Here is a 16,150-nt window from a genome sequence, read left to right on the forward strand (position 1 = left end):
GTACATTTATAAAAAAAAAATATTTTGCATGATTAGTAATCATTTTAGCATTTTATCAGTCTTCTTTCTTAAAATATCCCAAAATGTAGTTACAACTGTACCTTGTAAATAACGCAGCCATTAAGAGAAAATCTGGTAGATGTAAGCAGCATGTAGCCAATAAACAAAGCCTTTGAGCATATATTTTGGTGTCTATATTTCTCTAGACTCATGGGTTATTCATCCTGTATGACTGTTTTATGATTAGCAAATTTCTCTCTCATGTAAGTTAACTTACACTTAACAGTTGGAGAAGAAGCTTCAAAATACAGGGAGAAAACCTTCAGATGAAATGAATTAAAGCAAATAGTGTTTGTAAAAGTATTTATGGTAAAATGAGACTAAAAATAATAAGACCAGAAAGCAAAGGGCAGAAACTGGTAGCCCTGTGCTTATATAACAGGCAACTGATTAAATTATAATAACAAAATTTTTAAGTAGGGAAAAGGAAAAGAAGCTGTATTTGGAATTACTTTACTTGACATAACAGGGAAAAAAATAGATCCCTTCTATTTTTTAAAGTCATTAATTCTTTTTTTAAATTTTTAAAACTTTAAAATTTTATTTATTTATTTATTTATTTATTTATTATTTGTTTTTGAGAGAGAGAGAGAGCGAACAGGAGAGGGCAGAGAGAGAGGGAAAGAATCTTAACAGGTTCCACTTCCACCGTGGGGCCCTATGTGGGGCTCAATCTGATGATCATGAGATCATGACCTGAGCCGAAATCAAGAGTTGGACATTTAATGGACTGAGTCTCCCAGGCACCCCTACATCCATTAATTCCTAAGACCAACAGGGTTTGTCTTGAGATACCACTTTTAATAGCAAGACAAATTAATATAAGGAGAATATATTGTAGATTTTATTTAGTATTTTAACTTTTTTTCAAGTTATTGGTTTGGAAATTTACACACACACACATGTATATACACATATCAGCATACCTATATACATGTGTGTATGATGTGTATGTATATATACATGTTTCTTTCCCATTGACAGATAACAGCTTGCTGTTCCTCTTACCAATTTGTTCACAGGGTTTATTCCCACACTCTATCTACTCCTAGATTATCTCAATAACCCTCTGGACTACTATTTGTACTTATATGTTGATGAACTCCTCTGCAACAAACTCTTCCTCAATCTCTAATCTGTGTCAAACCCTATAACTCTCTCATAAGTGCTTACTGGGCATTTCTAATTGGACCTCACACTCTCTCCTCAACTTTATATTCTAAACATGGAGCTCACTAAATGAATACTCTCCTTTGATTTTCCTCCTGTGTTCTCTTATTACTAGCAGAGAGACTAGATATCCCAGGCTTCCCTTCAGTCCTCAGACTCCGTCATTCATCCTACTGTGTCATCTTAGAACCTCTCTCAAATGCGGCTTCTTCTCTCTTGTGGAGGAGACCTGTTTTTATTCAAACTGTAGTCACCACTGTCCGTGACCACTCAGCTTTTCAGGTCAGGTTCACACACTCGTCCACTTTGGCTAGAGTCACCATCTCACTAAAGCAAATCTAATCAACTCATTATTAAGTACATATCCTGCAACATCCATTACCAACTCCTAAACAATCTGGATCTAGGCTGTCACTCTAGCTACCTCTCTGCTTTGAAAATATGTCTTAAAGTTTAGCCGTGCTGATTTTCTAACCTTTCCCTAAATAGCCCTATACCACATATTTGCATAGCCTGTTCCCTCTGTCTAGATTATAGATTACCCTTCTCCCAATTTCTGATCAGTAAATTTGACATGAAGATGTAAATGCAATTGTGAACTTCAAAAAAAAAATTAGTCTTGCAAGTTTTTTTTTTTTTTTAGTAACTGTGAGAACAAGAACAGTACATGAAAAAACAATTGCAATAAATAATTAATGGTGAAAATCAATTGATTAAAAATCAATGTTTAATTGGGGAAATTCTGCAAACAATGTGGAAAGGGAGAGAGATGTTAGCACATCTGAGTGGGTGACGGATTTGGGAGGAGATGGGGGACAGCATAGTGTCGATGTCTGCTCATTTAAAACATTCAGAGTGTTTGCAAATATCTAATAAATGTGACACAAATAAACCATGTACAAGAAAATTTTATAGTTCACAATGGAGTGTGCTTGTTCAATATTGTCATCTAATAAGACTACACTTGCCATTTAATTTTAGAATTACAAGTTAAATTATGTTTTTCAAAGTTCCTGAAAACTGAGATCAATTTGCCACATCGCATCTGCGGTAAGACCCAAGAAAAATGTTCATTTGCATTCTGATAATCTGTAAGAGACTAAGTTAATCTTAGGATCACTGTGGGATTTGGCAGTGTGTTTTGGAGAAAAATTTGCGTTGTTTCAGTATAATAGAAATTATTTCTTATTATTACCAGTGGCCTTAAAAAGCTTTGAATTATAAAACGTCAGATGAAACTTCAAGTTTTTCTTACTCGAGACAAATCTCAATATAACAAAAGAATTTCTTCTTCAAAATAAGGTGACACATATGCAGCAAAATATGGTTTCTCTAGATTCTGACTCTTTCTTGTACAATGCAATCCTTTGAATCCCCATCAGCACATAACAAGGTGAGAAAAAAAGGTTCCTGACCATAGTTTGATTCACTATTGCTCTTAAAAGTGGATTTGAAATCAGGAATACAATTTTCTAGAAGTAATTCTAACCTTTGTCTATAAGAAACTACTAGGTGAGAACATTCATCTTAGAATCACTACTTAATATGCTATTTGTCCTCTTTGCTTAAATTTAAATGATATATATATAATATAGTTCCTTTGGATAGAAACAGAGGTCTTGATTAAATTGAAGACAAAAGGAATTTTACAATAGCCGCTCTCTAGGTATCCCTTCCCCGAAAGACATTTTGAAAACATTCTAGAGTCACTCCCATGACATAGCTACACAATGACTTAGCTAAAAATGACTGACTGCAAGATTGGAGAATACATTTGCAAATCTGAGTATGGATTCTTCATTAAAAGGTTTATTTTATGCTCCTCATGCAGATGTAATTCCCCAGAGGAAACCCAAACAATTTTACTCTTTGGTCTCACTAAATCATATTTGATTCTGCTTTTGAAATCTAAGACTTTGAAGTTTACAATCTGACTAAAATTAAGAAGTTGCTACACTAAGAATCATTGGTTGGTGAGCAAAACTGGAATTGAGTTGCTGCTGATAGATTGTTTATCCTACGCAGAAAATCATCCTGTTTTCAGATTTGTTGCTGTGTGTGCACTCGATACAACTCCAAATATGTCTTCATGCTGGCTGCATGCCCTAAAATGACTTTGAATCACATCGTCAAAGCTGGTCTGTGCTGTGATTTCCTTAAGAAATCTGGATAAAATTAATCAATGGTGCAATCCAAGCATTGATTCCAAGGAAATGTGCTAAACTATGATAACTTCTGATTAGACTAACATCCCAGTGCAAAAGCCAGACACATGATTTTGTAACAGTGGCAGAATAAATAAACAAACCCACCAGCAGCCTCAAACTGTGCTTAAAGTGTCAGTTTCCCCTGTCCAAATCATTGCTATTCACAGAAGTTGTTCAGACATTTATTTAATGTTATATTCCTCATAATTTTAAAATAAAATTCAGATACATTTTTTTTCATTTACATTTTCCTACTTGAGGTGAGAGGATGCATTTGAGATAGTTTCAACCTAATTATAGCCTTATGGTTTCAACATCAGAAAATATTTCATCCCTTTGTTCTACACAGAAGAACGCATTATTTGCATGGTTAAGTATAATGTATTTCTGTTAGGGAGTGGAAGGGTGATAGGGTTGGATGGAATATATCTATAAACAAATACTTCTGTGAAAGGGTCAAGGTCAACAACCTTGCAGAGGTGTCCAAATGATAATGGGGTCTTCTCCCTAAACTCATCCCCAAAGTGCTATTATTGACAGTAAGGACAATCAAATCAAGTAACACCTCCATCCTTAAGTATATTCATTTGTAGCTGGATACAAATTTGGGTCTCTCTCTATATATATAAAATAAAATTTCAATGAAATTAATTTCTCCATTGCCCTTAACCTAGTAAAGGAGCTATTAATAATAAAGTAGCTTTCTGTGAGATGATGAGGAGCCAGGGATGGAAAATTTCAATCAAAAGAATGGGGTCACTTACAGTCTCTCCACGTTGTCCAGGGTGTCCTGGCAGGCCATCCTTCCCAGGTGGTCCCTGAAATCAGAAATGTTAAACACCATATGTCACAAATATTTATTGAATTGTTTTATAGTTTAAATGTATATGTTGGACAATTTTATCATCATATTTTCATTATATATATTTCGATGTTCTGTTGATTTTACATACAGTAGTATGTGTGTATATCTCTTTGAGGGTAATTCTATCTGTAACTGTGACCAAGAGAAAACTGTAATTCCAATATGAACATTTTACATTTAAATGATTTCATTAGCATCTGTTTTTTAAAAAAACATTCATATAGATTTTTAAAATTTTTACAAAAAGGTTAATTCTTCAGTACTTGACAAATGAACATTTTCCCCTCTTTTTGGTGCTCTGTTTGTAATTCAATTTCCTGTGCATCAAGATTTGTGCATAGAAAGATAGTGTCCTCTAGTGGTGGTCTGAGCTTCTACCTGATAAGAATGAAAAGAAACACAAACTTCCAAATTACACTCTGTCTCTCAATTTCTTCAAGTAAAGGAAACAGGGTAAGGTTTGCTCAATTTTAGGTGTCATTGGGGCCAAATTTTCCCAGTTGGTTTTCTTAAATATCCTCCGGAACACATCATTTTTATTAAGCACTGGACAGCAAATCTACCATGTTATCACTTTCTTTAAGGGATGCTGTCTGTGTCACGACCAAAGAAATAAATGAAGCAATTAACTAAGTACTTAAAACAAACAACTCTGTGTGGTTCCTGTGTTTTAGATACTTAGTAGAAATAGATTGCTTCTTTAGTCTGCATTATGGATCCTTCACCCTACTCAGAAACCATTAAGTACTGGGGTCAGATTTCAAAACAGATTTAATAGGTATAGGCGGAAATATTCTCACCCTCTGGAGAAATGAAAGAAATGATCATTTTAATAACTTTCTAAATTTTTTGACATTTATTTATTTTTAAGAGACACAGAGAGATATAGCATGGGCAGGAGAGGGGCAGAGAGAGAGAGGGAGACACAGAATCCAAAGCAGGCTCCAGGCTCTGAGCTGTCAGCACAGACCCTGACATGGGGCTTGAACCCACAGACCGCAAGATCATGACCTGAGCCGGTCGGGCACTTAACCGACTGAGCCACCCAGGCGCCCCCGTTTTAATAACTTTTTAAATGGTAACAGACATACCTCTCACTGTATGTTAATTATTTAAATAAATCTATCTTAAAAATAGATTATTTACAAAACTCTACTTTCAAATTATCAATGCTTTTTAATGCTGGGTTAGAAAAAAGGTTTGTTTCAAACCATAAGAGACTCTTAAATACTGAGAACAAACTGAGGGTTGATGGAGGGGGGGTGCTTAGGGAAGAGGGGAAAGTGAGTGATGGGCATTGAGGAGGGCGCCTGTTGGGATGAACACTGGGTGTTTATGGAAACCAATTTGACAATAAATTATATTTAATATTAAAAAAATGAGATTCTTTTCACTGATGGCTTTGTTCCCCAGGAGTAAGACTTTTTTCTACATTGGCTGTAACACCTCAGGAGGAAGGCTTCCTGACGGTACCAGCTCTGTCCCTGATCTCATCTTTATTGACACACTGGTTGCCATGTGAATTAGCAGCTCTAGTTAATGACTGTTATTATGACATTTCACAAGATTATTGTTCGCTCAGTGATTTGCTCATGTCTCCCAGGAACACCTGAGTGATTCCAGTGCCATGCTCCGAAAAGACCAAAACTGGAATGCTTTTAACCAAGGCCCGAAAACATTTTTGGCCATCATTTAAACATTTCTTCTTTCAAAGCCATATATTACAGATCTATGTCTTAGGCACTATGTGTACAGTAATCTAAGATTTAGCTTTGCCTTCCGTTTAAAGGTGAAACGCAGAAATAAGTAGTTAATTGCTAGTAGACTTCATGCAGGTTCAGTATTTCAAAACAGTAAATAAGGACACATTTTGTACTTTATTATTATTTTGACACATATAGTAATAAATGTGCTGCCAATTGGGGGAACTAGTAAAAGTTTTAAATAAAGACACAGAGAGTGACCACTAAAGGATAATAAATATGTAGCAGGCTTTTCCCCTGCCCATACTAAAATGCCTCTCAAATTATGTGTTTTGCCATCAGCATAAGCCATTTATATGTTTTCTAACAAATCTGTAAGTATAAATGTTCACTATCTTATATTTGCTAGTTTGAGACATATAGATTATACTTTTATTGCAAAATATTATAACCTTTTAAAACTGTTAAATTTGATCTTAGATCAAAATGACATCACCTAGTGGTGACTGCAACACGATTTTTAATGGCTTTCCTACATATCCTGAGGGAACAGTGTTCTTTAAGTATATATTCCAAATATTAAGTGATTAATTCTAAATAATCATAATGGCTCAATACTCTATCCAATAAAAGAAAGTGGATTAACTACTCATGGCATTAATTTTAAAATCATAATTTTATTGGTCAAAAAATACTGCCCCTTTGATGTTGTTGAAGGGCAGTGGCAACAAATTTATCTAAATGAGGGTGTGCATATACAGCAAGGTAATCTGTGAAAAGACACTAAATAAATGTTAAGGCTATTTTTTTTACCTCCCATTGGCAAGGAGTTTTGATTTTTTGTCTTCTATAAATAGACTGTATCTTATAATAGTTATAAGTCTTAATCACCTCAAAATTTTTCTTAAATGGGGTAACTATATGCTGACATTGGCATGAGGTTAACAGACTCTAAACATGAACATTTTAAGCACTCAATAAATAACATTTGTGAATGTATATCTATGTAAATTTATATATAAAAACATATGCACATTTTCTGATTACAATGAAGATGAACCAATTAATAGACAGGAAAAGAAGCTTGGCTCTATCCCTCCACTCAATTTCTTCCTTCCATATCCAAGAGATGAAGGCATTTCTGTCCTAAAAATGTTATAAAACTGCATACCAGAGAAATAATAGGTACTTTTATTTCATGCTCTAATGTTTCACTTGACAGAGAAACAGTGTATAAAAATCATTTTGTTTAGCAGTGAAAGCAATGTTCCTGAATAGTGTCATGTCTCTCCAACTAGATGGCATGCTTCTCAAGTGTAGGCATTTATTACACTTTTAATGCCTCCTAGAGACAAAATGCATGCTTGATTAATCGCTCAAAACTTGTTGAAAGATACATGAGAGAATGAACTGAAAAAGTCTGAGGAAAAATGGGTCAAATGGCTTTCTTTGACAATAAAATTACATTATATGAAGGAAACAATTCTTAGCAATCTGTGCAATCTGTACAAATATAAACGGTATGATAATGTGGAAGTTATACATATCACTGGATTTTATGTTGCTAAACAATGATCTATGCATGCACATGGCTTCAAAATACTTATGAAAAACGTCTTATGTATGAAATCATTTCTTGGAACTGTATTTTCACTTCTCTACATGTGAAACGTTGCATGACAATATTACATTTGGAACGCAACTGAGATAGTGGGTAAACAACATTATATACAAGTAGTATCAATCTTACCCTGTATTTAATACTAGCTCTTTACATTAATCCTTTTATAATACTATAATACAGATAACAATCCTTTCTTGATGTGTCACAGTAATAAAGCAAAACCGTTAGAATAATATTTCAAACAGTGTCTAAAAGTATTGCAAAAAATAAGAGATTTCTTCAACATTTAATATTTACTTTAAGCCAGTATTTCGTCAGAGAACAAACTGAGGGTTGCTGGAGGGGTGTTGGATGGGCGGATAGACTGAATGGATGATGGGCATTATGGAGGGCACTTGTTGGGATGAGCACTGGATGTTATATGTAAGTGATGAATCACTAAATTCTAACCCTGAAACCATTATTCACTATATGTTAACTAACTTGGATTTAAATAAAATAAAAAAAGTTGCTTTTAATGATAAATAATTCATTTTTAAACCTGTGAGCTAAAGTCAAATGTGAAAGTTATCAGTGGAAATAGAGGGTTATTCAAACTCAATAAGAAGTTGAAGACCATATGCACTTAGTTATAAATTATTTTCAACATGCTTGAAAGTATAATGTAACCAGATGCAACATTTATTTAAAATTTTAACATCTTAATTCAGAATTTTCCAAATTGTTCCTTTATACAAGACTACTATTGGACTATATTTGGTTAACTATAATTATTAGAAAATAGAGAACTGGAATATACAATTTTTTGAAATACTGGCATATATAAATAGTCTCACATTTCTTGATACAGGATGCATGCTGTGGTTTTGTCAAAAAGACTCAGTTCAAAATCAATTTAGAACATTCAGTCAAAAAATATATATCAGTGAGCCTCTAAATGAAAATATCCAGGATGTGAGTAAAACTACTAGTAATGATTTAGTTATTTGTATCATTATAATGAAAAAACATTTGGTTCTCAAATTATTAACTGAAAATTTAGCTATACTTTGTTTCCTGCTGAGTAAATCATATTCAAACTATGTTGGTTATATTTTCAGCCAAAATATTTTTGAGCTTTGTTACTTAAAATATGGCCTAGGAGCACAGTATTGGCATCACCTGGACCTTTGTTAGTAACTTCAAGACTCATGACTCACTCCAGGCCTACTGAATCAAATCTACATTTTTTTTAATGTTTATTTATTTTTGAGAGAGAGAGAGAAAGAGCATGAGCAGGGAAGGAGCAGAGACAGAGAGAGGGAGACACAGAATCTGAAGCAGGCTCCAGGCTCTGAGCTATCAGCACAGAGTCCAATGCAAGGCTCGAATCCATGAGCTGTGACATCATGACCTGAGCTGAAGTCAGATGATTAACCGACTGAGCCACCCAGATGCCCCCAAATCTACATTTTTACCAAGATACCAAAATAATTTGTATGCACATTAAAGTTTAGACAGCATTGTCAAATGTAGACTAGAAGAATGGCTCACAAACTTTAGCATGCATCAGAACTATCTGGAGAATTTGTTAAACAGACTGGGCCCCTCTCTTAGAGTTCTGAGTTAGCTGAGTGATGTAGGGAGAAGACTGTATGCCTAACAAACCCCAGGTAGTACTGATGTTCTGGTCCAAGGACCACACTTTGAGAACAACTTCCTTAGACATGTGGGTGCTATGGCCTGTAAATTCGTATTGAAATTCACATTGAAATGCCTAATTCATGATGTTGAAATCCTAATCCTCAGAGGCAATGTTAGTAAGTTGGGCCATGGGTAGGTGTTTAAGTCATAAAGGTAGAACCCTCATAAATGAGATCAGTGACTTAAGAAAGAGACTCCAAGAGCTTCCTAGCCCCTTCTGCCCTGTTACCTGAAAGAGGGCCCCCACCTGGCCATGCTGGCTCCCTGAGCTAGAACTTCTGGCATCTAGAACTGTGCGAAATAAACTTCTGTTGTTTATAAGCTATCTAGTCTCTGTGGGTAAACAACATTGTGTGCTTTGTTTGTTTGCTTGTTTGCTTGTTTTTTGTTATAGCAGCCAGAATGGACTAAACCAGTGATTAAGTTGATTCCAGTTCTCATAAATAAACTGAGTAGGTTACTAAGAAAAGAAAAATAAAACAACTGAGCAATGAGCATGTCTGATATTCCCATATACATTTAAGTGTGGAAATAAAGGATTTCCATTAACTTTGTGAAGATATTTGAATGAGCAAATTTTATAAAAGGGATATAATTCAGAAAGGATTATCATTATTTTTTAAAAGCATGGATTATAGACAAAAATAATAAATACAAATAAACAAATTACAATGAAATGTAAGTAATGTCAGAATGCCAGAGAATGTTTAGGAAGTGATATTTTGAAGGATACATTGGATGATGGAAGACAAAAGAGAAGTTCTGATGTAACAAATATTTAAGATTCAGTAACGATTTTTAATGCCATCAGTAATATGCACTGCAGTGGAGGAGTATTTGAGAGAATAATATCCAGGTTGTTCATGTCTTTGATGTACTTTTCAAGAATCTTTATGAAGATCTATTTGGGTTATATCAGAAACATTCAATAAACGTCATAAATTGAAAAATGTACATTCTTTGACGTCACCAATTGCAATTTATTTTTATTAGAACTTTTGTCAATATTTGCATCTAAAAATTACTTAAAATATAAACTGTGACTCTTGAAAATTTGAAAACATTGTCAAATGAAGAAATAAACAAAAACTATGGTACTTACAGGAGGACCTTTAGGTCCAGGGAATCCAACTGGACCCTGAGGTCCTTGAGGGCCCTGAAAATAAAAAGCAGTGGAGAAATTTAAGAATATGCCTTAAAAGATACATCTTTATACTTTACCGTTTATTTCTACAGATGAAACACAATATAGCATACAGCTTCTTCATCATCATGACAGAACTACCGTAATGTAACAAGATAATGTAAGCTAATCTAAAAGTTAAATGCATGATTTTTCACCTTATTCAGTACTCAAAACCACACACCAATGGCCTTAAATCATGAGCACTGTAAATATTTAGAATTCATAATAAAGTGAGCAGAACATAGATGTATCAAGAAGCTCCATACTTTTAACATTAGTTGGAAACATCCTTGGGACAGAATAATTCAATTCCCTAGCCACCCCCAAAAAACTATTTTTAAAATTGACTCTATAAATTTTCTGATTCCAGTCATACAAAAGTAAAGGAAAAAATAAGTGACTAATTCAGAAAGACCTTTAACTAATTTCTATATTTAAAATGTATTTTGGAAGATGCCAATATCTCATTTTACTCATATATAAAATTCTTTTGTAGATCAGAGAAAAAACGCTTTATTGTATTATTTTTCTCATTAACATTCAATCTAAAAATACATTTATAATATCGTTTTAATTTAATCTTTAATCAACATTATTATTCAATACTTATATTTATATAAATTTAAAATGCAGTAAATAGACCCTATTATAGTGACAGCAAAATAATTGGTGAAGATAATCCTTTATGTTCCCAGAACATAATAATTACGTTTCCAAAAGAAATACATATATATATATATATATATATACATATATATATATATATATATAATGGAACATAATATAAATAGGATTTCTTAAATAACTCAACTAGAATAGGACTTATTTATATTTAAATAAAAAATGAAGTTTGCTAAAATTGGTCTTTACTCTTTTCAGTTTATCAGTTTAGCCTTTCCAAGAGAAATTTCGTTATCATTTTTAAGCCAATGCTAGTTCAGAAATCAGCACAAATTATTGCTATTACCAGCATCTTATCTTAAAATCAAAAAGAAACTTCAAATTTCAATATGTCATTAAATAAATAGATATCACAGTGTAATTACCAAAAACACTGGGCAACCTTTGGGACTTACAAATTTTGGTACTCTCATTGAAGTATTGAACTATCATTCTTAAATATATATCATAATAACTTAATATTATAAACAAAGTTTTATTTTAAATATAAAATATTAAGGGGTTCTGGGGTAGCTCAGTCGGCTAAGCATCCGACTTCGGGTCAGATCATGATCTCACAGTTTGTGAGCACCACATCGGGCTCTGTGCTGACAGGTCAGAGCCTGAAGCCTGCTTCAGATTCTGTGTCTGTCTGTCTGTCTGTCTCTCTCTCTCTCTCTCTCTCTCATTGCTCCTTCCTTGCTTATGCTCTGTCTCTCTCTGTCTCTCAAAATTAAACATTTAAAACAATTTTAAATATAAATTTTTTTAAATATTATTTTTTTAGGCTATGTAGCAAGCTCTATTTTTCTAATTCCTTAATATGTAGTTTCTTTGCCTTCTAAATTTCTGCTCCTTTTCAACCAAAATTTGATTTTTGGATTTAAATTTCTTTAAGGAAAAAAAAAATTCAAAAATCACTTCTCTACAGAATACATAGAAGAAAAAGTGGACCTGTATACAATTCCACAAGAAAGTGTTGACATAGTCCTTCCATATTAATGAAAATAGTTTCCAGGTGATGTGGAAAATACATACTCAGTGTAAAGACAGTGTTGGAACCCAGTAAGTGTTGCCAGATAAAAACCAAGTGCCTAGTGAAATTTGAATTTGAGATAAATAATGAATAATAATATTCCCCAATATTGCGAAGGACATACTTATACCACAAACTATTCTGTTGTTCATGTAAAAATTCAAATTTAATTGGGTGTCTTGTCTTTTTATTTTATTTCATTTCATTTTTTATTGTTGTTGTTTTTGGCTTTTGCTAAGTCTGGTAATCTTAGAACAACTAAAAGCTGTCTTAACTAAATCTTTAATAATAGGCATCCATGATCCGCAAATCATGAGTATGAGGAATTATTATATTTAAGCTGCAGAGTATCCTAATTAGTAAATATATAATAGTATATATTTAAAATATCCTACAACATGTACATAATATGTACATATAATACTATATATATATATATATTTATAAGCAAATATATTGTTAAAGAAGTCCATTGAAATGGGCAAAAATAGGTATTTCCATTTCTAGTTCAATAGTACTATAAAACTCTCCCCCTAAACTTCCCAAGTCATTTATTTTAAAGAAAATATTTGGTAATATCATTTCTATCATTCTTCAACTATGCCTAAGACATAACCAAATAGTTTATGATACATAAAATTCTTTGGAGAAAATGAGGATATGTTAGGGAGAAAAGGTTTCATCAACTATGCAGAATATAGGAAGTATGTCCTGTATATTTAAAATGTATGAATGCTATTTAAAAATGGTTTCCAGCTTACTTAATTTTTTTTTATAATAACCTCTACTTTAAGCTTCAAAATACACTTCCCTTACTCTCAAAGTATTTTTACAATTACGAGTAATCATGCTGTTGGGTCACACTGTTATGTTCCAAAATTGTGAATATATATGGTTGATCATGACATTTTGGAATGCAGAAACAAAATATGAAAGAAAAATAGTTTATGCTTTAAAAACAAAACTCCTAGTTTTGCTATAATTTGTCAAGTGGTTCTATTCCATTTAATGATTTAGCCATTTTAATTAAATTGCATCTTCTTATTAAGATTACTTTGACCATCAAATTTTTAAAATGTGTATGTTATTTATGATTTTAAAATGTACAGGATGGACTTAATTTGGGAATAGTTCATCAAAAGTGAGAGATATTTAGCAAGAAAGTTTTACTTTAATTAAATATGAACCAAAGCTTTGAAACAACTATAATTAAATGTTTATTCTTAAGTCTTATCTACTGACATTTCTGTCACAAATAGAAACTTCATTCCAAAAAATTACTTATTCTCAGTTTTAAGTTACATATCATGGGGTATTTCAGTTTTCTCTTTGTGAAACATCTATTATAAATTTCAAATAATAATATACAAAAATATATTACTATAACTGCATAATACTAAACATTGTTATAGAATATTCAGAAAGGAGTCTAATTTCTTTAACAGTAATACAGATTGAATATTTAAAATTCAAGAAGATCACTTTCCAAAAACTCTGGCTACAAAAATGCTTTATTTTACCCAAAGAAAACAAATAAAGGGCATGCTTACTCATGTATATTTAGCTTTATTTTATATCAATTGAAAATCAATTTACTAAATAGCTTTTCTATTTACTGGAATAGATGTTTTATCTTGATTTGAATGTATATCGATTCTGACTTAATGGCTACTGGGAGCTTGCCTTTTACCAGCATAATGTTGCTTCCAGCTCTATGGACAAAATGAATATCAACAGGGAACACAGGAGGACTGAAGGAGAAGGCATAGGTGTCATATGGATATTCAAAAAAATTTTTATTTGGCTTGAGTTTGAGAGACATCATAGGGCAATTATGCACATTATTTCTCTCATTTCTATAACAAAATTGGTAGCACATAAGTGATTAAGATTTTTTAAGAAGTAAATTAAAAAATAAGAACTTTTAAATTCTGAATAGATTTTGCAAATTTCTGTGTACATGTATTTGCAGACACATGTACTTTTCCCCAGAAATTTAAATACTTGCAAAATATTAATATTTATTTTATGTTACTGTATCCTGTATCATACGTACTCTTTCACCAGGAGGGCCAGGAGGGCCATCACCACCTGAAGTACCCTATCAAAAATAAAAAAAGAAAAGAGAAAAAAAGAAAAATCAGTTTTGATTCCTTCTGATAGCATTTGTCCTCTGGAAGAGGAACTTACAGCAAACGCAAATAGAATACTTCTTTTTGTTTTAATATAATTTATTGTCAAGTTAGCTAACACACTGTAGAGTACACAGTGTGCTTTTGGCTTCGGGAGTAGATTCCCATGATTCATCGCTTACAACACCCAGTGCTCATCCCAACAAGTGCCTCCTCAATGCCCATCACCCATTTTCCCCTCTTCCCTGCCCCTCACATCATTCCTCAGTTTGTTCTCTGTATTTAAGAGTTTCTTATGGTTTGCCTCCCTCTCTCTTTGTAACTAATTTTTTTTCCCTTCCCTTCCCCCATGGTCTTCTGCTAACTTTCTCAAAATCCACACATGAGTGAGAACATATGATAACTGTCTTTCTCTGACTGACTTACTTCACTTAGCATAATACCCTCCAGTTCTATCCATGATAGAACAAGTACTTCTAATACCTTTGGACCAGGTTTCCCCGTGGGACCTCTCGCACCTCTTGAACCTCGAGGACCCTGCATACAAGAGCAAAAGATGAAACCGATCGAGTGTCAGGCACACCCCAAAGCACAGAATCTGTTTTTATTTTTGAAGAAACTTATCTTGAAATATTAAATCCAAAATGAAAATTATTATTTTAAATAAAGCCACCCACCGTTGGGCCACGTTGACCCCGAGGTCCTGGTTTGCCAGCTACACCCTGCCAAAGACAGTTCAAACAGTTTCAGTAGGCAGCATATCACAGCGAATCATGAGTCAGGTGCTGAAAGACAGGTACTCATGCAAGAACATTTGTATGAGATAGTCCAGGACAATAGACTTCTATACCATACCCGTGCACCTTTCTCTCCATTGGCACCTGGAAACCCAGGAAATCCAGTGGAACCCTACAAAAATAAAAATAATAAACAATGAGTATGGTAACTAACGTTTTTAGACACAAGCTGCAGGCCTTTAGGAAAATGAACTTACAGTAACATCTGAATTCCTGGAAGCAGTGAAAGCATGAATTGATAAAACACATTTTAGTTTTTCACTTTAAAATAATGAACCAAGTATCATTTCTCATATTAGAAAATAGCAATTAGAGAACACTATATAAAATAATTTTGACTTACAATTCTACACACTTGCTTCAACTTGGAAGAAAAATCTTATTTTTCATGAGCATGAATAAATATTAAAATAAGAATTTTATAAAAATTTTCCTAAATTAACATTGTTGTATTTATATATTTGAAACTTTTAATTTAATATTTTTACACCTTTAGAATTGAATCAAATCATAAAGGCTAAAAACTTCTTCTACCTTTCTGCTTGATGTTTGAATGTGGTTAAACCTAGCTGAGAGTTTAAGTCAGGCAGTCCAGCATTAAAGTCCTGTTTTTGGAATTCCAAAGGCATAAACTCATAACTTATGTTTATCATACATTCACCTAAGTTGGGTACATTACATATCCTCTCCAAGCATAGTTTTTCTGCAAAATGAGGACACTCACCCACATCTTATAGGTTCTTTTACTTTGTGGGCGATTAGAATAAAGGAAGGCAAGGTATACAAATGATAATAATAGATAACAATAAGTATTGGTTGTTTAAAGGTGTAATAGGCACAGTGAAAGCATCATACTTCATCCACAGACAGTCACATTTTACAGATGGAATATAATATAGTCCCCCATTTCATCTTGTGCATATTCCAGATTTTTATCTGTTTACAGATTCCTTTGAACATGACTGTGACTGGTTTGCTTTATCATATCATGAAACAGAACAGATTAAAGTTCAGATCTTTTCTCCTC

The 16,150-nt window shown here is 33.0% G+C and overlaps 1 protein-coding gene across 11 annotated transcripts in view; it reads right to left on the bottom strand.

The window, feature by feature from the left end:
* Nucleotides 1-16,150, bottom strand: part of COL11A1 (collagen type XI alpha 1 chain) — a 218,987-nt gene that overhangs the window by 73,045 nt on the left and 129,792 nt on the right. For all 11 annotated transcript variants that reach the window (XM_043575696.1, XM_043575701.1, XM_043575700.1 and 8 more), the window contains 6 exons: nucleotides 15,182-15,235; nucleotides 15,004-15,048; nucleotides 14,810-14,863; nucleotides 14,251-14,295; nucleotides 10,415-10,468; nucleotides 4,202-4,255 (listed from right to left, as the gene is read on the bottom strand). In XM_043575696.1, coding sequence (XP_043431631.1) covers nucleotides 4,202-4,255; nucleotides 10,415-10,468; nucleotides 14,251-14,295; nucleotides 14,810-14,863; nucleotides 15,004-15,048; nucleotides 15,182-15,235 — 306 coding nt within the window. The remainder of the gene's footprint in view (nucleotides 1-4,201; nucleotides 4,256-10,414; nucleotides 10,469-14,250; nucleotides 14,296-14,809; nucleotides 14,864-15,003; nucleotides 15,049-15,181; nucleotides 15,236-16,150) is intronic.

Source organism: Prionailurus bengalensis, chromosome C1 (genome assembly GCF_016509475.1).
Source record: "Prionailurus bengalensis isolate Pbe53 chromosome C1, Fcat_Pben_1.1_paternal_pri, whole genome shotgun sequence".
NCBI classification, from domain to species: domain Eukaryota; kingdom Metazoa; phylum Chordata; class Mammalia; order Carnivora; family Felidae; genus Prionailurus; species Prionailurus bengalensis.